General features: G+C 38.8%; 1 protein-coding gene across 2 annotated transcripts in view; it reads right to left on the bottom strand.

The window, feature by feature from the left end:
* Positions 1 to 24001, bottom strand: part of CETP (cholesteryl ester transfer protein) — a 169320-nt gene that overhangs the window by 123288 nt on the left and 22031 nt on the right. For both annotated transcript variants that reach the window (XM_053700259.1, XM_053700257.1), the window contains exons 2-3: positions 13591 to 13705; positions 2242 to 2373 (exon numbers count right to left, since the gene is read on the bottom strand). In XM_053700259.1, coding sequence (XP_053556234.1) covers positions 2242 to 2373; positions 13591 to 13705 — 247 coding nt within the window. The remainder of the gene's footprint in view (positions 1 to 2241; positions 2374 to 13590; positions 13706 to 24001) is intronic.

The raw sequence follows: 24001 nt of genomic DNA on the forward strand, positions 1-24001 counted from the left end.
TCCACATTTGTCTCTCATAGTTGAGGTATACCTATGATGAAAATTACAGGCCTCTTTCATCTTCTTAAGTGGGAGAACTTGCACAATTGGTGGCTGACTAAATACTTTTTTGCCCCACTGTACTAAACAAGCCATCATCTAAAGCCAAGCTATCAGATACCATCAGATTTGCTCTGATAATGAGGGTGTGATAAAAACCTAAAGACTTCGAGGACAATTTATCAATGTCTGGGGACATGATATGCTATAGGGTATCATGTCCGCCAGACATCGCTGATTGCCAACAGCGTATGCACAAGCAGTTCTGGTGAACTGCTTGTGCAATGCCACCCCCTGCAGATTTGCGGCTGCTATCAGGGGGTGTCAATCAACCCGATCGGGCAGATTGCAGACCACAGTCTCAGAGGAGGCGTATGAGTTAAGAGGCAGGGGTCTTAAGACCGCTGCTTCTTAACTCCTGTTTCCGGCAAGCCCTTAGGGGCCATTCTGCCCTTGTGAAATCGGTCCCACTGTCTGAATCATTCAGAGAAAAGGAATATAAGACAAGGACAATAAACAAAAACATAAAATCTGCCATGAAAGCACCATGTCAACAACTATTGCAATATAAAATGAAGGAAAGCACAACACAGGACACTTAAAGGGATAGTCTAGTCAAAATTAAACTTTAATGATTCATATAGAGCATGCAATTTTAAGTAACTTTCTAATTTACTCCTATTATCAATTATTATTCGTTCTCTTGGTATCTTTATTTAAAAAAGATGGAAAGTAAGCTTAGGAGCCAGCCCATTTTTTGCTCAGCACCTGGGTAGTGCTTGTTGATTGGATGGCTACATTTAGACACCAATAAGCAAGCGCTACCCAGGTGTGAACCAAAAATGGGCCGGCTTCTAAGCTTAACATTCCTGCTTTTCAATTAAAGATACCAAAAGAACGAAGAACATTTGATAATAGGAGTAAATTAGAAAGTTGCTTAAAATGGCCTACTCCATCTGAATCATGAAAGTTTAATTTTGACTATATTTAAGTAGTCACATACAATCCTGCTCTAGAGAACATACGCAAAATCATAAAAGATCTACAGTCACTGCTTGAAGAGGAAACCACACTCAAATAAATTTTCCCCCAATCCCAAATATTGGCATTTAAACAACCTCCTAACCTGAAGCAGAGACTAATCCATAGTAGGTTGAACTCTGAACAGGATAACATACAGAATGGCACTAAACGTAGCAATAAAACACTTTGCAAACTCTGCCAACATATATGTACTAGCCACACATCCAGTCACAATAACGAAACTTACAACAATAAGGGAGAGTATTCATGCATACAGTATCTGCAAATGTGGTATACATGACACCCTGCACAGCATGTGACTTGGGAAGCTACATAAGGGAAACTGGACAAAAACTGCACCTAAGGATGAATCTACAGTACATGGACGCTTCACTAAAAACCATAAAGAAAACAAATATTCTACCCCAGCTGGACACCACTTTATACAGACTGGCTATTCCATTGGAAACCTCACAATTAAAATACTGAAAGGGAACTTAAAAAGCACCCAGAAAACATTTGAAATTAGAATGGTGACAAATTTCAACACCATAAACACTGGACTAAATGCAGATTCCAGCTTTCTGTCACATTGCCCAAACTTTATATAGTAAGTTCCTTAACATCTGTCATTGGCTTGCACACATAAGTATATGTTGGCATCAGTAACTGCCTGTGCATTATATGTGAATATGTTATGTACATACAGTATATCTCAAGATGCAATTCTTTGTTTTAAGCTTATCCAACATTTACTGCCACTGTGTTTTTTCCTGTTATTCTCAAAAAAAAAACTTTACACATCAAACTGATCTTCTGTTGTTTACAACAACCTGTAACTTCTATAACTGATCTCCCACACCTCCTGTCTCCATAGATCCATTTTTACCAAGATATGAACAATAGTATCATATTGACCAGTATGCTTCGGACCTAAAGATGAAAGGACACTCTATTGAATACTTGTTTTTTTACGATGTAATATTAGTCCAATAAAAAAGGTATCACTAGATACTGCAATACTCTTAGTATTTTGATATGTGGGATTGGCAAAGAGAGACAACTGAAACATGCCTGTTACAGAGGAGTAATCTGTGCATTGCAATTGGAGAAAGGTAGTGTGTGTGTCACTGATGTATATTAGTAATGCCTGTAGCATAATCCGGTGTATATACTTACAAAAAAGCTCCAAGTTCATAGCTCAGAGTCCCACTGAAAGTAGCGCTCACATTTCGGATCATGATGTTGATAGCCTCATCTTCTCTTAAATCCACATCACTACTACTGATGGTTAGATTGCTGACCTTTATACTAAAAGAGAAAATAAACCATGTGAGGATAGCATGCTCTTCTTTACCCACACTGTAAAAAAAATAAAAAAATAGAACACACAAAAATGGACTTGGATAAAAACTGGAAGACTCATCATGTCTTCCCATATTCTTTTCTGAAGTATTGTCATAATTAATAATCAGTATATCCAGGCATTCTAATATTCTCTTTCTGTTTGTCACTAGTCTACCATCTATGTAATGGAATATTCCATTACAACCCTTTTTGTAAAGATTTAATTACTTAAAACCTGCTATAATCCAATCTACAATCATAACCCCTTGCTTTATTGATGCTCATTTTCTGAAAATGTCTTCAAATGTATTTAAAGGTTTCCATCATATCACCATTATCTGTTCCTAATAACATATTAAAGTAATGAAGGCTTTCCATGTATATTCTATTTGCTAGTCTATATACCATTACAGTAGGGTTGCCAACCCTACTAACTATGGCCTAACTATAATATCTAATTCATCCCAAACCAGCTTGATGGGTTTCATTTTGGAGATGGTGCTAGCCATTCCATGATTTGATCCATACCATCTTGTGCTCTTCTGCTAAGGTAGTTCTGATATAGTCTGGAGGTATGTTTTGAGTCATTATCTTGCGTAGGATGAACCCCTGACCAAGTAAGTGTAAACTAGGGGTATTGCATGGTGCTGCAAAATGCTGTGGCAGTTTTTTGGGTTCAGGGTACACTTACTCTGTAAAAGTTGCTTATTCAGGATCCAGCAAAAAAAAAAGTCCCAGTCCATCAGGCTTCCTCCTCCATATATAATAGTTGGTTTCACACAATGAGTAACCATCCATTAATCAATTCAATGCTATAAAAAAACTGTGTGACAAACTGAAAATTTAAAATTTGTATTCATCAGTCAATAAGATCTTCTTAGAGTCTTCAGTGGTCCAATGGCAGAGTGTCATGACCCAGGGAAGCCTCTATTTCTTATTTTGTCATCTTAGCAATGGCTTTCTGTCACTTGACCTGTCAAACCTGCAGCTCAAAGTCTTCTCTTCACAGTTGAATGCGAGACTTGCTTACTTCAACCAGTGTTAACATGTGCCTGAAGATGTTGTCCTGTAAGCTGCCTATCACACAAGCTGTTGACTTGTGACTTTTTGTGGCCATTTTATCACTATAATGAAAGTAAAAAACTGTCCAAATAATGCTTAAGAGGGAGTAGTATTACAGTCTTTTCCACTACTGTGTCAGGATATCTGTGAGTGTTATTAAATAATATATATATATATATATATATATATATATATTAATCTACACCAAATAGTGCATTTATTTGTGAAATTGTTTGTAAAACAACCCCCTCTTGTTCTGAAACACAGATGTGTAGATCAAAAGGAATAGACACTTGTAAAACTCAAGATGTCACTTTAACAGAGGATCCCTCTTCTATGTAATAAAAGTTATCAGGTAATGACCCTATGTGGAGATATACAGACATAATGTCTATAATGACCTCTTTGAAGCTCAGGAAGACCGTAACTAACACAATGGCTCACGAGATTCTCTTTGAAGATCTAACACACATTCTCATTTGGAAATGCTGCTGGCTCAGATAACAGCATATCCTCAGATAAATGACTTGTGCCTAATTTTCATGTAGTTTAAGATACTCAAATGAATATATATTCAGACACATATTAAATATGAACATATGAATCTGGCAGATTGCCTATGCCTAAGAAGGGTAATATGGGAAGTTGAAAGCCTGAGAGTTAAGATTTTAACATGCCTTAACCTATGTATTTTTGAAAGCATAGAAGTCTTAAGGATTTGAAGTTTGGACAAATTAGATATATAGTTTTCAAACATTAAATATATACCTCAGACTGTCTAAATAAATCGTATAAATGTATATTTGTGGATCTGAGAGAAAATGCCAAGCAGTGGCATGTTAGATAAATATTTGCTGAATTTAATAAGTAGCTATACAATTTAAAATGTCCAATTTATTTCAAAATTAATAGCCTATTCTTTTTACTTTTCAGGCATCTGACAAGTGCATGTGTGGTTGTCCCATAAATTGTGTCATATGTTTTGCGCACTCAGCAAGACATATGTATGTTCCATATTCTGTATTTGTATTAATATGGGATAATGATCAAGTGTAGCTTTGAAGGCATCTTCTAAAATATTATAAGATATATATCATGTTTAGTATTGAGATAATCAGACAAAATAGCACTATATAGTCCCATGTGTATTGATCATGTGATTTGGTGATGCTGGAAACTGTATAGTGTATTTGATAAACATTTTCTTTTAGATATTAAACTGTAGCAGTATTGATAGTGAGACTGCATTTCTGGTTTTCTGCTGCCACCTAGTTAAAAATGGTATTATAACCAAAAGATATTTTGCTGCTCAGGAAGGTGTTTCCCAAATAACCAATGATATGTTCAGCTCCAAGGGCCAATCAATGCTCAGCTCCGTTAAGGGCCTATCAGACAAGCTTCAGGTGGGACTTATCACATGATATAGACTTTTGCACAGAGGAAAAATAGATCATGCTGCTGAGTTTTAACTCTCTGACTTAGCTTGCTGCCTTGGTTTACAGAAAGCAACATTGGGCCTAAACCTTTTATTCTCTAAATTGCAAATACTTTTATTATTTATGAGGTGAACTGGACTTATCAGAAGAAGATGAGCATTCATTTGGTTATCTTGTAAATTATAAGCAATTGTTAAGTATATATAATATTTAAATCAAATGTATTCTATAGCTATAGTTTGATTAAAGCTGGTGATTTAAAAGGGCACTGTGTATTTTTAGTTCATGTTCATGTCCATAATCATGTGTAGTTTAGAACTAGTCATAGTGATGCTAAGTAATCTTATTTGCTAGATAAAGATCTTTTGTATTTCATATCTCTAAGTCAGGCTTATTATTGTAAGTAAATCTCTCTGGTGTTTATTAAGTTATTTGCAGCTATTGTGAGATATTTCATAAATTGGTTATTGTATTTAAATCTCTGATTGTTGTAAATTAAGCAGAGTAAGTTGGTAATCCATATGAGGCATTGAATTCTGGTACTTTATTGTGATATTTTAATTTGATTCATTGTAATTAAGGTTTATTTTCTAGATATATTTTCGGTTTACCTTGTAAAGAATATTATAACAGCATAAGCGTGTATAGTTGATTCATAATCTACTCTAGTTTCTACTTAAATATGATTAAATGTGTTTATAAATTCCTGTTATATACCAACAGCTGCTTTTGTACAGACATAAGATTTACATTTGGGACACCTGTAGGGATTTTTAGTATCAACTTTCAAGGCCTAATTTACTATTATTGCTGCAGAACACCTCTAAGTTTTAACCTATTACCTGTTCTCTGAAAAGGCCTTGGTTTATAACTCTAAAATGTACATTATTTTCTCAGTTTTGCTTATTCATTTTAATGAATTAAAACTTAATCCCCAATTTACATGCAGTAAGAACACAAAGCCATGGTATTTCTAGTGGGGGATATTTTTTCAACCTTACTGGACAATTATCACAACAAACTCCTGTCTAGAAAGGGTTTTATCCTCTGAACTCACTGAATGTGGTCTCCTCAGGAGACCACTTTGTTGATAATCAGCTTCAAGGTCAAAGCATTTTTTTAGTCTTTGAAAATCTTGTTTTCTTTTTTCTTTTTGCACCATATCAAGATTTAAAAATATACTATAGCGAGCAGGTATATAATGAAGGAGGTTTATTATATCTAGAGAGCAACATCCATGTCTTAGAACAAAAAAACAGATTTCCTTTGTCATTAGATTATTCATATAGAAGCATGGTATATTTATATGGATTTTTTTATTTTTCAGGAAAAAAATCTGGAAATGAGAATATTTTTTATGGATCTTGTGGCAGACATATGAAAGCCACAAGATATAAGACTAAGCAGAATCATAGGTCCTTGTGCATTTACAATACATGAATTTAAAGTGAAGCATTTTCACCCATTGTTCTGCTTCAATTTGTGATTAAATAATATGTCAAGCATAAATATATTTTCTTCTTAAATGGAAAGAGTCCACAGCTGCATTCATTACTTTTGGGAATTCAGAACCTGACTACCAGGAGGAGGCAAATACACCCCAGCCAAAGGCTTAAATACTTCTCCCACTTCCCTCATCCCCCAGTCATTCGTTTCCTTTCGTCCCAGGAGGTTGGCAGAGAGGTGTCAGATTTTCAATCGTCTCTTATGGAGGGTAGTACTGTTCGACATGGGACAGGAGTTTTAAGTAATCCTGTCAGCCCCTCAGTGAAGCAATGGATGAAAGTTAGAGTCCGGAGATGCAGGGAGAGTCTTTCTGAATGCCATATTAGAGTGCTCAATTTCTCCGGATTGGGGAATCAAGGGGCAGCTGAGCCATCGGCCTCTGGGGGTTCTGTCCCCCGAGTGGCAAGTTCCCTTAAACATCCTCTTACTACGCATGCAGGTGACCCAGACTTTGCTTATCCTTCTTCGGAAGGTGGCTTGTTTCAGATGTCCATAATCTTGGCGCTGGCGAATCTACAGCTTCCAGAGGGTGGCTTTAAATACTGTTCGTGTTCCGGTTTCCGGGGCTTTTCAGCCATGTGGTCTGTTCAGTTCTCTGGGGGAACGACTATCCCTGAGTCTACAGGGGGTCAACCTTTGGGGCCGGAGGCGTCTTTTGCTCCGGCGGGGGTATGCTGTGCTTTTCAATAAAGACTGGGGCGCCTTCGTGTCTTGTTGAGGCACGCTTTGGCGTCGGTAGCAGAGCCCATCGTGGATAGGTTGGAGAATCCTCAGTCTTCTTCTGAATAGCCTTCAGCATTAGATATAAGGGGATGTTGAATCTTCTTATAGTCTGTTAGTTGTGTATCGTCCAGCTTTTGAGCTTGGGAGAACAGGGTCCCTATTGGGCTGGCTGTTTTTTCTTAGGCGATACCCTAAGGGGTGCCTTCTTTTATTTTATCTGATTAGGATGATATTTTATTTCTTTAAAGCTCATGTTCATTATATTTTCCTTGGAAAAAAAATTCTGGAATCGATACTCGCGATAATTTCTTCGCTATGTTACTTCTGAGGAAGTTGGTTCTAGGACGTGTTTAGTCCTATGTTGACTGTTGCTCTCCCCCATTCAGGGAGATTTATATGTGGCCTTGACAGTGATGGCCCTGGTTTCAGGCTGGTCCTGATTGGGTTCTGTTAACTTCTGTCTTGAGGCCTAGTTCAGTCACGCGGCGCCTGTTCTGCTGTGTTGGTCCGGTTTTGGCTCAAAGTGCTCTGCATTGTTCATTTGTTTTTCTACAAGTTTTCAGCGGCTGGGGCTCGTGGGACAGCTAGCTCAATGTTCTAATGCGGCTACTGTACTGTAGCAAGCCCAGGGTCGCAGTTTGTTCCCTGGCTAGGCCTACTCGGCCTTTTCTCCTTTTGAGGTTGATAAAATGAGCAGCGCCTTGAATCCCTTAAAGGGACAGTGGAAAATTGGTGTCTCACAGCGCCCTCCCCAAAGTGACCCTTATAGCTTCTTAGAGTCAGGATGCCTAGTATATCCTGAATGAGAAAGTTTCTAGAAAGTGTGTAATCTAAAAAGCGCCTCAAAGTGGGTAAAGGGTCTAATTAAAAATTCTCAATTAAAATATGAATATGTTAGGACTACGATGTAAAAATATATTAAAACATTTATTGTGTAATACAATTAAAACAATAACAATTGACCGGTCTCAGTGCTAAAAACTATTAGTCACTATACATATAAACATTCATGGATCCATGTGATGTATTAAAAATACGTAATAAATACAAATTTAAAAGATGTTAAAACACAAATGAAGTTATTGGCTAAATGCGGCTTATCTTATCTTATGTAAAAAATTAAGTTAGCTCTCAAACCAATATGTCTCAGTCCAAAATATTTGTAGAATTGAGTGTGTATATCCTCCCAAATAGAGTAAAAGTTCTGCTTATGGTGCAGTGGTGTATCAAAGGTGGTGATGCAAAGCCCTGTGTAGTTGACAACAATTGTCAAAAAAATGTGTATAAAAACCTCCCAAAAAATCCAATTTGTTAGTGAGTGATAAACATTTTCTTGTGTTCTCAAAAAACTGAAAAATATATCAGAAAATTAAAAAAATAAAAAATAGAAAAAATAATATATATATATATATATATATATATATATATAAAATAGTAAAAAATGTGAATTTTGAAAAATGTGAAAAAATCAAAAGTGTGATGTATGGTGCTCCTTAGTTTTAATAGAATAAATGCTCCTATGGATGGTAGCAGTGATCCAAAGTTTCTAGTAAATCAAAAATAGACAAAAAATTCCCAGTGTAGACCTGTGGAATAAAAAACACAAAATAGTGCAAAATTACTTATAATAACACAAATATGAATGAAATGAGGCTTACCATAAATAGCCAACGCGTTTCGGCCCTTCCTTAGGCCTTTTTCAAGACTGTCGCTTAAAAGGACACTCATATTTTAAAGTTCTGCTGCGATTCTCTCTGTTGTAGACGACATCCTGTCGGGACTGAAGTGTTTCTCTCCCGTGTGGGTTAGAGGAATGTAGGACTTGGTTCCTTTTTGCCGCCAGTTTCCGCGCGGTTTGCACTTGGATTGGATGTCCTTCTTGGACTGTTCCTGTTGATCTCCTCCTGAAGTTGAGACTTTAGGACTTGGTCCGTTTTCTTGCAGCTTGTCCTAAGGAAGTTAGTTGTTCCATTTCCGGGACGATGGGCTGCGTTGTATCCTTTTCCATGTGGAGACCAGCTTTTGCTCAAGTGTTTTTGGCCTCGAGGTATCCCCTTGCTTGTGGTCCTGTGGCTGTTTGAGCATTTATGGGCTCTAGTGTTGTTGTATGACTTTTAAAGCCTTAGCTCCTTTGGAGCGTTAGACATCGGCAAGGGGTGGTCTCTTCCTTGGGTCGAGACTTGCGAGTTATTCTTGTTATCTGGGTTGATCTGGATATTGCATTGATATCTCCCTGTGGGTCTGTTTTTTATATCAGACGGGGGGGTTAAGTTCTTGGTTATTGTTTGTTTAAACAATTGGGGGCGCGGAGTCGGACCTATCTTCATCCTGGTGTTTTGGGTTGCTGAGGCTTTACTCAGCATTTTCCCTTGAGGATCCGGTTGCGGGTGGTTGCCGGACTTTTAGGCTCTAGGGCTGGTTTGAGGTTCCCCAGTTCCAGGGAACTTGGGCTATGACCTTTACTCTGACTATTTGACCTGGTCATGGTTGGCCAGGTTTTCTGAGTGCCGATGTTCATTGGGCTTGACTTACGACTTTATGGTCAGTTTCTCGTGGTCAGCTTGCTGTAGTAACCTTATGGATTCACTGCTCTATAGGTGAATGGGTTTGCAGTGTCACTGCTGCAACTATTGCACATTGGATGTGTGTTAGCAAGCTTATTTTTAGGGGGATTCCTTCCAAGCTTGTTTGCTTTGGAGATTTGATCTCTCCTTCAACCTGTGGCTTTGTGTCTTGAGGGCAGGTGTTCTGCCTTTCTGGCCCCATCCTTTTTCTTAGGGTGGGGGCTTATTCTCCTTCTTATGGAGGTGTGGTCCCTTTCTTAGGGATTCTCCTGGATTCAGGAGGTTGGAACTGAGAATTAACATTCAGAGAGGGGTATTCTCTCTGGGTTGTTTCGTTCCATCTGGAGTCTTGCTGGCTCCATGTCGAGACTTTGTTAAGTCCTTTGCTAGATTCCTTTGGGTCTACGGCCTTGTCATCTGTTTCTAAGGAGTCAGGTTGGCACCCATGCTCTGTTGGGATGGCTGTGGCCATTCTTCCGCTCGTTTTTAAGCTGGTTTTGGGGTTCTTCTGTTCCCCTGTTTAAGACCTGCCAATGCTTGGGTTGGCCCAGTTGGGAGTAGGTTCTGAGATGCGTTGTCATCTTCAGGATCTAGGTTGACATAGTGGCTAGCTCCCTGGGCTTGCAAGTAGAAGGTCCGGGGTTCCAATTCACCTCGATTTCTGGTTGTAACCTCTCATTCTCGGGGGTGCAGTGGGCCTCGTTGAGGTTATGTGCTTCCCCCTTTTGGAGACCTACAGTATGTGTAGGTCTGACGGCTTAGATTGCCTAGAGTGTGCTCTCTGTCTGGGAGTTTTTTTTGTAATCTGTTCTCTTGCTGGCTGCTTTTTTACTTCTCAGCAAGTATTCTTTCTGTGTCATCCTGATGATGGCTGCGTGTTCTTGACTCAAGGTTTTTCGTCTGGGTCTGTTTCACGTTTTTTGTGTCAGAATACTTCAGTTTTCAACGTGCTGACGATGTGCTGACTCCGTCTTCAGTTGTCTTTCGGTGCTTTGCATGATGTTGAGAGAAAGTTTTCTCTGTTCCAATACCCGGTCTTAAACCTCTGGTTTCTGCTTGGTCTGGGCATAGACTCCCCTTGTTTGTCAGGACCCATTTGGGTCTTTGTCAGCTGGGCTCGCTATTGGGGGTTTTCCTTTTATGAATTTATGGTGACCTTTCGGTTCCCTTCTGTTCTTCCTTGCCCTATTCCCTTTGGGTGTTTAGGCTGGTGTTCCCTTCGTTAGTGAGGGGTGTGTGATGAGGGACCGACTGTTGGGCGACGGTGTCTCCTGGAGGACTGTTGGCTCAGTTGAGTCTGATTTTGCGGTCTCTAGCTAGGCTTCTGGACTATCTGCGGGTCAGTGTCCTTGGGGCTTTTTTCCTTTTCTAAGTTTTCTCGGCTTCGGACGAAGCAGGGTTTTTGTTGGGTAGTGGTTTCAGGCTTGGTGCCCTCAGAATGGGTTGCCTATTGTTCCCTTCCGTCTTGGCATTTAGTGTCCTCTGGCTTGGGTATTGTTTTCCCAAAAGTAATGAATGCAGCTGTGGACTCTTTCCATTTAAGAAGAAAAACTTAAATTATGCTTACCTGATAATTTTCTTCTGATGGAAAGAGTCCACAGCTCCCCACACGTATTTTTTATGTGGGGCGTTGTTATTTATTCTTCTGGCACCTTTCACCCTGATATTTCTTCTACTGTTCCTTGTTCCTCGGCAGAATGACTGGGGGATGAGGGAGGAGTATTTAAGCCTTTGGCTGGGGTGTCTTTGCCTCCTCCTGGTGGCCAGGTTCTGAATTCCCAAAAGTAATGAATGCAGCTGTGGACTCTTTACATCAGAAGAAAAGAAATTTATCAAGTAAGCATAATTTAAGTTTTCTCTGGCTTCCATCTGACCAGAACTATCTAGGTTTTAGTCATGCTGGTGGGACAAAATTGTTAGTTACATCGGTAGTCATTTCTTTCAGCATCTTTTTTCACTATCAATACCTGACAATATTGGTTTACAGCTTGGCTACTTAGCCCTTGAGTCGGAAGAATCAGGGAAAGTTTATTCGCAGACCCACAAACTAAATACAATTAGGACTTGTTCATATGTTGGTGTCATTTTGGCACAAAGAAAAGAATCTTCACTGAGGTCATAGATTTGTTCACAAATCTTTAAAATTTCCAGGATAGCCATTGTATGGCATTAACCACAAGCTCTCTGAAAGATCATATTTCTTCATTTTCAGTGTTCAAGCATACCTTCATAGGAAATAATTAGGGTTGAGGTTTTGCAACATTATTTTTAAACTATGCATATGCAGTCTTTAATGTTGTGAACTTTTCAAAGAATTTTGTTTGAGAGTCATGACTTATGTACGTAGAAGATTGTCATGACTTATGACTCTACTCTGTGTTCCCCCAAACAATGTTTCATCAGTAGAATGCAATTTTCTAAAACTATATTTTCAGAAATTCTATGCCAAAAAGAAGGTCTCCATAAATGGTTTGACACAATTATAGTTCTTATGCAAAAAAAAAAGTTTCCATAACTTTTTTAACCAAATTGTTTTAATTTATGAACTCCATAAAAAACTATTTTTTAGGTAAGTGCTAATTGTGCAAGTTGTTTTGCTTCAGCATGATCTAAGGGCAGCCTCTGCTGAACAGTCAACTGGTCTAGGCAGTATCAGAGACAGGCCGGTATTCCAGAGGCATAGGCAGGTAGGCTGTATGCATGGTTGGGGATAACAGTAGCAGTTGTGTATTTCTGGTTGTGATTTTCACATTTTGAAACCAGAATATTAATAGTTTAGGGAATGCAGTAAAAGGGATTGAGGACAGAGCCCCTAGGCTATGAGAATCCTGAAAATTGTTGAATGGTTTGGAGCCCTGCAATTTTCTGATTATGCAACAGCAGCTTATTAGAAAAGTAGACGGTCCATAAATGTTGACAGATATAGATATTGATAGATTAGCCATGGAATCACTGATTTCCCTAAAGACAAATATCACATACTCTTTACAGCGGCATAAAAATAACAGATAGCAGCACTGTAAAAGTAAGACACTAAGCAAAATAAATAAATACACAAACAAGTGCAGCACTAAATGGTCACTAAATGACACATTGGGGCCTATCTATCAAGCTCCAGATGGAGCTTGAGGCCCCGTGTTTCTGGCGAGCCTGCAGGCTTGCCAGAAACAGCAGTTATGTAGCAGCGGTCTAAAGACTGCTGCTCCATAAACCTGTCCACCTGCTCTGATGAGACGGACAGGAATTGCCGGAATTCAACCCAATCAAGTACGATCGGGTTGATTGACACCTCCCTGCTGGCCGCGAGTCTGCAGGAGGTGGCGTTGCAACAGTAGCTCTTGTGAGCTGCTGGTGCAATGCTGAATACTGAGAGCGTATTGTTCTCCGCATTCAGCGAGGTCTTGCGGAACTGATCCGCACTGTCAGATCAGGTCCGCAAGACCTATGCTAAATAGGCCTCCTTGTCCTAGAACAGGTAACCTGGGAACTTCAAACAATTCTTTATGATAAAGCATCTGCCGTGATATTCTATGGTGTTTGAAAGGTTTAAGTGTCAGTATCAAAGGTGCCAGCTGCCCAGAATTTGAAAAGCAGATCCGTTTTTGGACAAGGAAATAGTAAGTAATTGAGGTAGAAAATAAATTTTTTGTTTAAAAATTAAAGGCTGAAAAAGTTAGCAGAAGAAGATGTCCACTATGCACTATAATTTTAAGTTCTAGAACTACTCTGCCTACATATAGAGGAGGAATATTTTATTTTTATGGTCAGTTTCATCCATGAATTGTGATGGACGAGTTTGAGTCTTTTAACACTTGTTGCTATGGTGCACCAAAAATTAGAAGGAAAGAGAAGAGGCACATTACAGACTGGTGTCTGAGGCACATGCTTACTTGGATAAATTGTATGCTACTTTCCCCATATATCTGACAGACTTCTCTCCAGTGATGTCTGGAAATGTTGCATGTTTGAATGCAGCTTGGATCACCTGTGCCGTCTGCTCATTGACTGCAAAAAAAGATTTTAGCTTTAGTTTTAATATAACAGGAAAATATCTGGCAGACTGGCTTATTCTTTAAATACTGTCCTTAAAGGGACAGTCTACACCAGAATGTTTATTGTTTAAAAAGATAGCAAATCCCTTTATTACCCATTCCCCAGTTTTGCGTAACCAACATAGTTATATTAATATAGGTTTTACCTATGTGATTGCCTTGTATCTAAGCCTCTGCAGACTGCCCACTTATCTCAGTGCTTTTGACAGACATACAGTTTAACCAATCAGTGCAGACTCCTAAATAACTCCACGGGAGTGAGTACAATGTCATCTATATGACACACATGAACTATTACTGTCTAACTGTGAAAAACTTTCAAAATGCTCTGAGCTAAGAGGAGGTTTTCAACAGTTTTAGAAATTAGTTTGAGCCTGTCTAGGTTTAGCTTTTCAAATATACCATCAAGGGAACAAAGCAAATTTAAAGGGACAGTCTACACCAACATTTTTCTTATTTAAAAAGATAGATAATCCCTTTATTACCCATTCCCTGTTTTTGCATAACTAACACAGTTATATTAATATGATTTTTACCTCTGTGATTACCTTGTATCTAAGCCTTTGCAGATAGCCTCCTTATCTAAGTGCCTTTGACAGACATGCAGTGTAGTCAATCAGTGAAGACTCCTAAATAACTTCACGGTAGTGAGCACAATGTTATCTATATGACACATGTGAACTAGCACAGTCTAACTGTGAAAAACTTTCAAAATGCTCTGAGCTAGGAGGCGGTTTTCAACTGTTTAGAAATCAGTTTGAGCTTAGCTAGGTTTAGCTTTTCAAAAATACCACCAAGGGAAGAAAGCAAATTTGATGATAAAAGTAAATTGTAAAGTTGTTTAAAATTGCATGCCCTATCTGAATCATGAAAGTTTAATTTTGACTAGACTGTCCCTTTAAAGGGATTTTAACATAGGATTACATTAATAATAATTGAGGCCAATATCTCCTATAAAAATACGTTAGCTTTTTGGAGGATAAACATAACATTTAGGGCTAGATTACAAGTGAAGCGCAAATTAGTGCTTGTGCATTGTCTCCACTAGAAGGGGGATTTTTCGTTTTACAATTAGAAAGTAAAAGGTTTGCACGAAAGTGTAAACCCAATGCATGCAAAACATTATTATGACTGCATTAACTTATTCTCCCATAGAAGTTAATGGAGAGTGAAAAAAAATATATAACACCCATACACCTTGGCTAACTCGACCGTGTATATTCAAGAGAGCTAAACCTGACATGAAATATGAATATTTCACATTCCAATGTTTTTCACATAGCAGAATATGTTCTATTTACAAAATACATATTTCTATATATATCTGTAAATACCTATATATCTATTCCTAAAGATATATAGGTATGTATTTTACATGAGCAGTATCAGATATATATAGAAATATATATTTAATAATAAAAAGTACATTATTTTCTATGTAAAGAGAACACAGAAAAAAGTATAATAGAAGTAAATTAGAAAGTTGTTTAAAATTGCATGCTCTGTCTGAGTCATGAAAGAAACATTTTTCATGACTCAGATGTGTACCCGGTCCGGTCTAGGAGTGCAGTCCCCTTCCGTGTTTTGTATATGACTGGGGTGATTACATAAGAATGTGCACCCTTCACTTGTTCCCAGTTTGTTTGGATTGAGAGCTTGCATTGTGTGGCTGTTTTAGGGTCCCAGGGTTTTGGAAAGGACCTTGATGTGGTACCTGGGCTTGTCCCATTTGGCCAGATGCAGTAACTAACCTTTCCATTTTTGCTTTTAATCTTAGCTGAGAGCTTGCTAGTGAGTGCAGGGCTTTCTCTGTGTGTTGTATTAATTTGTTTTGTAATTTCCCCTATGGTTCTTGCACCCAGACCTGTCTGGGGTTAACTGCCTGTGACTCTGGTGACAGCACAGCTTCTTGTGAGTGCCATTGAGCACCTAGAGCTGAGCATGTTGCAGGGTCATGGATGTGTACCCGGTCCGGTCTAGGTGTTCAGTCCCCTTCTGTGTTTTGTATATGACTGTGGTGATTACATAAGCCTGTGCACCCTTCACTTGTTCCCAGTTTGTTTGGATTGAGAGCTTGCATTGTGTGGCTGTTTTAGGGTCCCAGGTTTCTGGAAAGGACCTTGACGTGGTACCTGGGCTTGTCCCATTTGGCAGATCCGTCATGAAAGAAACATTTTTGGTTTCACATCCATTTAACATCAAGGAATTAGTCATGTAGACTCGAGGACTGATGTTTCTGAAACAGTTTGCCTTTGTGAGTCTAATACATTAAAATTAGCTACTTTTTTGCGTATTTTTCAACTTTTGTTTGTAACCTGTTTTAGAAAATATGATTTGATTTAAAAAAAGAAGAAAAGGTATTTGTTTTCTTAAATTTACTAGCTAAATATTTTTTATAATTTATCCTTGTACACTCTGTTCTTTAGTTTAAAAAAAAATAAAATATGTGCTTTGGATGCATGACAACATGATCTTAAATCCTAACAAGTAAATCCTGCATTTATTCATCTTTGAGCATTACAGTGAATATGGAGGTTTACAAATAATGTATTAATCTGTTTAGGATCCAGCATCATAGCCTGTGATGCAATTGTTCTGAAATTCCTTGAGTGCTGCCAAGTCCTATCCAGTAAAAATGTTTGATGACTCCCTAACATTTTCACTTCCTAACATTTCTAAAGAGCAGGTAAGGGATTTCAACTTCAAAAGCAGCAAGGTTTAAGTGCATGTGTCTTCACCTACTTGTGTATTTTGGTTTGAGAAAAATGAGTCCTATTCTATTACACAGGAAAATGGTAATAGCCTATTAACACCTATATTAGATTTCAGTTCTGAATGTATTTTATACTTTTTTTTTATTTAATGTATTTATTTATTTATTTTTTTAAATGAGGGAGAAGCTGGTTTGTATTTCAACTTCCTTTGCCTTCAAATAGAAGTAATTGCTAGTTTCAGATGCCAGCTTCTTTTAAGCTATTTGACATCTATAAAAAATGAATTAAACATTAGTGAGGTTAGATAATTGCACAGACATTCTTGTTATATTGACTTTTCATTTTAATTGCAAAGAAGCAAAATGCACAGCTATAACTAAGGGCCAGATTAAGAGTGGTGCATTACAGTTATGCACGATCAAAAAGTTGTTTATCGCGGGTATTGGGTTTTCTGCTCATATTTAAAGTTAAAAGTAAATGATCGCTTGAGCGCAATTGAAGTTAACGCGTGTTGGGTTAGTGTAAACTCAGAGAGAAACCAAAAAGTGTCACTCACTAGCAAGCTCTCAGCTAAAGATTAAAAGCAAAAATTCAATGGTTAGTTACCGCATCTGGCCAAATGGGACAAGCCCAGGTACCACGTCAAGGTCCTTTCCAGAAAGCCCTGCACTCACTGGTACCGCCTTCAACACAAGATCAGGGCATTACGAATACCTCGTAATGCCCTTTGGGCTGTGTAACGCCCCTGCAGCCTTCCAGGCATTTGTCAATGATGTCTTCCGTGACCACCTCAATCGCACTGTCATCGTCTACCTGGATGACATTTTTTTTTTCTTCCACTCTGGAGGAGCATCATAAGCACGTGAAACAGGTACTTCAACGTCTCAGAGACAATTCTTTGGTAGCCAAACTAAAAAAATGTTTGACCAAGTTCCGATCCAGTTCCTTCGTTATGTCATCTCGAAAGAAGGTTTTGCCATGGATCCTGCTAAACTCACCGCAGCTTTAGAATGGCCTCAACCTACTTCATTAAAGGTATTACAGAGATTCTTGGGGTTCTCCAATTATTACCGCAAGTTTATAAAGAACTTTTCTCAAACAGTCGCTCCACTCACGGAATTAACAAAACAGAACAAAGACTGCAAATATTGGCCCCCTGAGGCCATATATGCCTTCACTCGTCTAAAAAAGGCTTTTTGTTCTGTTCCTGTGCTCTGCCATCCTGATCCTGACCTACAGCTCACTTTAGAGGTTGATGCCTCCGAAATAGGGGCTGGAGCAGTTCTAACCCAAAGGGATCCTTTAACCTCCAAATCGCACCCTGTAGCATTTTTTTCCAAATGCTTTACTCCTGCAGAGAGGAATTACGATGTGGGTAATCGTGAACTCTTAGCCATTAAGATGGCCTTGACTGAATGGCGCCATTGATTAAAAGGCACTGCCAATCCCATTCAGACTCTCACCTGCCACAAGAATCTGACTTACCTAGAGACTGCTAATCGACTCAATCCTTGACAGGCCAGGTGGGCCTTGTTCTTTTCCCGTTTTAACTTTGTGGTCTCTTATCTTCCTGGAACCAAAAACAAGAAGGCTGACGACCTTTGCTGTTTCCTCACTCAAGTGATTCATCTGAAGCTCCTATTAAACACATCATACCTCCCTCCTGTGTGGTTGCTCAACTGAACACCACCCTTCTTCAAAGACTGCAATGTACCCAGTCTAGTAAACCTCCTGAAGCCCCTGTGGCTTCCGATATCTTTTTTGTACTTCTGAACCTATGCACTCCTGTGCTGTCCTGGGCTCATGATAGTAAACTCTCAGGACATCCTGGTTTGAAAAGGACTTTTAAGCATCTTTCCCAACACGTATGGTGGCCTACTAGGAAGTCTGACGCTCAGGATTATCTTAAAGCTTACATAACTTATGCTGCCAACAAAACTCCACGATTCCCGCCTCCCGGCTTGCTCCAACCATTGTCCATTACCAAACAACCATGGACACACATAACAATAGATTTGATTGTGCACCTTCCTCCTGAACCACCATACAGTTATCTGGGTTGTGGTGGATCGCTTGCCCAGATGCTCATTTTTTACCCCTAACCAAACTGCATTCTGCCCAAGAATTATCGTCTCTTTTTGTCTTGCATATGGTACGACTTCATGGCATTCCTGTAAATACTGTTTCCGACAGAGGTCCACAGTTCATCTCTACCTTTTGGAGAGCCTTTTGTAAGTTGATTGGAACCACTGTTTTCTTGTCTTCTGGCTACCATCTTCAGACCAATGGACTGAGAGAGTAAACAAGGATCGCGAGGCATACCTTAGAGCCTTTGTCAATGCTAAGAAAGAGTTCTACACACTGTACATAGAAACCGTGCAAGCCAGTGGGTTTACTTACCGCATCCAGTCCTTGGGGGGTGGTTCGTTCTTGTCTCTGGCCTCTGGACAAAGGATACCATCCATGTACATCCACCGATAGAGCTTCTTGCTATCCTGCGATACCTTATTGCCCGTGTTGTCCTGAACTTGCTTCAAGTGCCAGCTATGCGTCTCGGCGACGCCCACGCCCCCTTCAGATGCGTGCGGTTTACGCTATTCGTCGTCAGTCCTGGACGTCATCACCCAGCCTGGATTCTGGTCCAATCTGAGAAGGGAGGGGATGAGAGGGAGGAGGCAGTCCACCAGGGGAGCGCCTTCGTACCGTGCTCACTGCAAGGGAATCTGGTTGCAGGTATTAAGAAAAGAAAGGACAGGAGCACCGGTGGATGAAGAATGCAGCGTTTATTTAAAATAACGCTCAATTAATAAAGCAAAAGTCCAAAGCAAAAGGTATTAGAATAGGAATCATTTAATTTTTTTTGGATAATTTTGTTGTTTTTTTTTGTAATAGTAGGTTTTTTTATTTTTTATGATTTTAGTGGTTTTTTTAAAAAAAAAAAAAAAATATTAGGTTTTAGTGTAAGGTAACTTAGGTTTTATTTCACAGGTAATTTTGTATTTATTTTAACTAGGTAATTAGTAAATAGTTAATAACTAGTCTACCTAGTTAAAATAAATACAAACTTACCTGTGAAATAAAAATAAAACCTAAGGTAGCTACAATATAACTATTAGTTATATTGTAGCTAGCTTAGATTTTATTTCACAGGTAAGTTTGTATTTAGTTTTAAATAGGTATTATTTAGTTAATAATTGTAAGTTTAATTTAGCTCTATTGTAATTATGTTAAAGTTAAGGGGTGTTAGGGTTAGGTTTAGGTGTAGGGGTTAATAGTTTAATTTAGATTTTTGCGATGTGGGGGGCTGGCAGTTTAGGGGTTAATATATTTATTTAGTGATGTGGGAGGCCAGAGGTTTAGGGGTTAATAGCTTTATTAAGTTGCGGCGGAATAGGGGGTTAATAGATTTATTATAGTGTGGGTGATGTTGGGGTGCAGGGGAATGGGGGTTAATAACTTTAGTATAGTGGCTGCGATATTGGGAGCAGCAGATTAGGTGCTAATAGTTTTATTTAGGTGGCGGCGATATCTAGGGCGGCAGATTAGGGGTTAACAACATTATGTAGGTGCTGGTGATGTTGGTGGGCAGCAGATTAGGGGTGTTTAGACTTGAGGTTTATGTTAGGGTGTTAGGTTTAAACATTAGTTTTTTTCCCTAGAAACATCAATAGGGCTGCGTTATGGAGCTTTTCTTTTCGTGATCGCAGGTATTAGACTTTTTTCTGACCCGCTCTCCCCATTGATGTCTATGGGGAAAGCGTGCACGAGTACGTCAAAACAACACTTGTTTTTGGTGCGGTATAGAGCTGAAAAGCACCATATCGCACGCACAAGCCGGATTTTTTAAAACTTGTAATGGCTGCGCTATAGGGGGTTAAATAACTCAACTTTTGTTGCGTTCGTTAATTTCCCTATAGTGCGCATAACTCGTAATCTAGCTGATTGTTTTTGTTGTTTTTTATATTTTACTTTTTTTCCCCATACCAACCTATTCACAAAATATATATTATATACTTGTCATATTTGGTATACGGTTAAATAATGAATGGGAGGGGGTGGAGTGGGCTGTTTTGCCTTAAAATGCCCGGGCCTATTTTTGGTCCCAGTCTGGCCTTACCTGTTCTTCTTCGCAACGGGCACAATGGGGGCACACAAGTCAGTTGCTTCGACAACCTCTTCAATAATTCCCATATTCTTCATACGCAGAAGTTCCTTCTCCACTTGAGGCATGAGCGGGAATGGAATTCTACGAGGAGTAGTAATACTGTATGGGACTGCACCAATTTTAAGTGATATTCGGACTGGGATGCAATTTAGAAGGCGCAATTCACCAAACATGGCTTCCGTAATCTCGTTTACTCTGGTGACAAGGCCCAAACCACAGGCTGCTTTCCTGCTCAATAGATTGTTAACACATTGACCTCTAATCATATGTATCCAGATGGTGAATTTCCTCTGCTTGTACTCACAGCTGGCAAGAAATTTCCCTGCACAATCGATGCGGCCACCAGGACTATGAGCTTTTTTTATAACTTTCGCCAGCTGAGGCAGTTTTATGAATGCTGCAAGGGACATAACAGTGATGGCTGCTTCTGTGTCAATTTTGAAGGCAACCTTGGCTCCCATTACAGTAAGAGTAACCCGCCAATCTTTGTCTGAGCCAGACCGTTCAACAACAGACCCTACAAAGGACACTTCTTGACCATCCTGGTCACTATCCACCTGCATCTCCTTAATGAGTTCAGTTTTACACACCACTGAGCGCGTTTATGGAAACATGCCCTCTCATGAATCACATTAAAGTTTGGGTACAAAGTGAGCACTGAGTTTGTTGATGACTATTTCAAAGTCAAACTCTTCCCCTTCTTGGAATGTAAAGGCATTAAACACCAGCTCCAAATCTTTCCCCATAGAGTATAAAAGAGAAGTAACTTGTACTTTACCACTCTCCTTGTCCAGCTTGGAAGCAATACTGAAGCGTTGAAACTGCTGACACAATGTGGGCCAAGCTTCAGGCTGAGAAAAATCAAAAGGCTCAGGTGGGGTAAACTTCGACATTGTCATTAATCAGGAAACAGAAGCGCAGGCAAGTACTTCTGACACCATGTCATGAGATGCAGGACAGAGCATAGAACTGTTATATATACAGTTAAAGCCCTGCTTGGGAATATTAACGTCACAGTTTCTGAGTGAAAGAGGGACGGTCAGCCAATCAAAAGCAGCAGTTGCAATCACTGACTGTGGGGAGTGTCATGAAAATGCAGGACACAGCACAGAAGGTACAACGCTATTTATTTGCAGAGCATAGAAGTATACAGACTGCACAACACATTAGACTTAGTAACTGCGACATAGACTATAACGGCTATAGGTCACGCCCCCATCCGGCGACATCACACTCCCATTCTCATCACAGGGAGTATCTACAATATATGGCAAAAAGTGGATACCAGACCATCACACCTATATGAGCGTGCTGGACATCCACCATGGGCATAAATATGAAGTTCTTTGAGCCACAACTCTTCTGCAAAGGCTTTCCACAATATTTTGGAGTGTGTCTGTAGGAATTTGTGCCCATTCATCCAAAAGAGCATTTGTGAAGTCAGGCACATATGTTGGAAGAGCAGGTCTGGCTCCCAATTGGCATTCTGGCTGGTAACATTCTCCTGGCCTCTACCACACCCAGATTGTTCCATTAGACTGCCAGAGAACACACTTCTCACTAATTCCAGTGGCAGAGTGATGTACACCACTCCAGCCAGCACATGTTGATGTGTGGCTTGTATACTGCTGCTCTGCCATGGAAACCCATATCATGAAGCTCCATACACAGAGTTCTTATTCTGACATTGTTTACAGAGGCAGTTTGGACCTCTGTAATGAGTGATGCAACAGAATATAGGAGACTGTTATGCACTGCATGCTTCAGCACTTGGCAGCCCTGCTCTGTGAGTTTCCGTGGTCTTCTACATCCTGGCTGGGCTGTTATTGCTCCTAGATGCTTTCACTTTACAAAAATAGCACACTTGACTGGGGCAGATCTAGTAAGGCTGAAGTTTCACAAATCTGACTTGTGGCAATGGTGGCTCCTACGACAGTGCCACATTTAAAGTCAGTGAGTGCTTCAGTACATTGGAGATTTCATGACTATGTGCTGGATTTTTTACACCTGTTAGCAATAGGTGTGGCTGAAATACCTGTACTCAATAATTAGTAGGGTTGTCCACATACTTTTTGTCATATAGTGAATATGTTTAATCCACATGCAGGGGGTTATCTAGGATCATTATTACAAAAATTGTATGTTCTAAGAAATGTTGGTATATAATTATTTTATTAATGCCGCTTTAAGAAATACTTACTACAACTGTAGCAGGGGGCATAGTTTCATATCTTTGTTTAAACAATTATTGTATTATAAATAGTTAGTATTTTGTATGTAAAGGATTTGAATAATGGCTGGGAGAATCATGAGTTCTCTGCTGTGAAATTAATTCCAATTATGTTTTCCATGAGTCAGAATGAGAGACGGTGTGCAACAATACTATTTCATATTGTGCGTGGATTTGCATATCTGGTGACATCACAGTAATAAATCTATTATAAATACACATTTGTTCCTTCATCTTTGTATTTAGTATCTTTGTAGAAGATTTTAATTTTAATTGTAGCATTTTGCTAACCTGTCCTAAATAATATTTTTATTATTTAATATAACTTTGTTTCAACTTTATTATTTTTTAATTTTATTACAAACTGTACTGTATTAAAGTGATGGTTACCTCTCATCTTTTTAAAATAAGATCCGGAATGTTAGTGATATTTTAGATAAAGTTTAATTCATAAGTTGTAATAAAGATGTGCTATAACTTACTTTTTAAGATAAATATGAAATTCAAATACACCGTGCACCGCCTACTTCAAAAGTATATTTTTCTGTGAGCTAAAGGTTTACACTGTTCTCCAATCAGCGCTCTCCCCATATGGTACTTTTGTTGTAGCTAAAGTGATGATTGGACAACAATTCAAACCGTTAACTCACAGAAAAATTTACTTTTAAAGTGGGCGGCGGAGCGCTAGGTATTTGAAGTTTATATCTATATTAAAAAGTCAGTTATAGCGCATCTTTAGTACAACTGATGAATGAAACTCTATCAAAAATGTCACTAACATTCCAGATCTATTTTTATAAAGGGGAGAGTTTACCATCACTTCTTACTCTTAATACTTTAAAAAGGAATAATCAAAAAAGTACAGTTTCTATGTAAAAAATTTAATATATTGAAACTGGGGTCTCGTTAGTATCGATAGATCGATAAAAAAAATAATGGTCCGTTGTAGTTTTGATAAATATAATCTGTTTAATATTTTTTAAATTATCTGGTTTATCAAATCTAGTTTGTTAGGGTTATTCTTATGAAGTTTTAATGTTTTTAAAGTTTTTGTCTGTTTTATGTATCTGTGTTATTTTACTATGAAACAATATAATTTTACCCCTACTTATGTATATAAAGCTATGGGAATTGGAGGTG

This window comes from Bombina bombina, chromosome 1 (genome assembly GCF_027579735.1).
Source record: "Bombina bombina isolate aBomBom1 chromosome 1, aBomBom1.pri, whole genome shotgun sequence".
Classification (NCBI taxonomy): domain Eukaryota; kingdom Metazoa; phylum Chordata; class Amphibia; order Anura; family Bombinatoridae; genus Bombina; species Bombina bombina.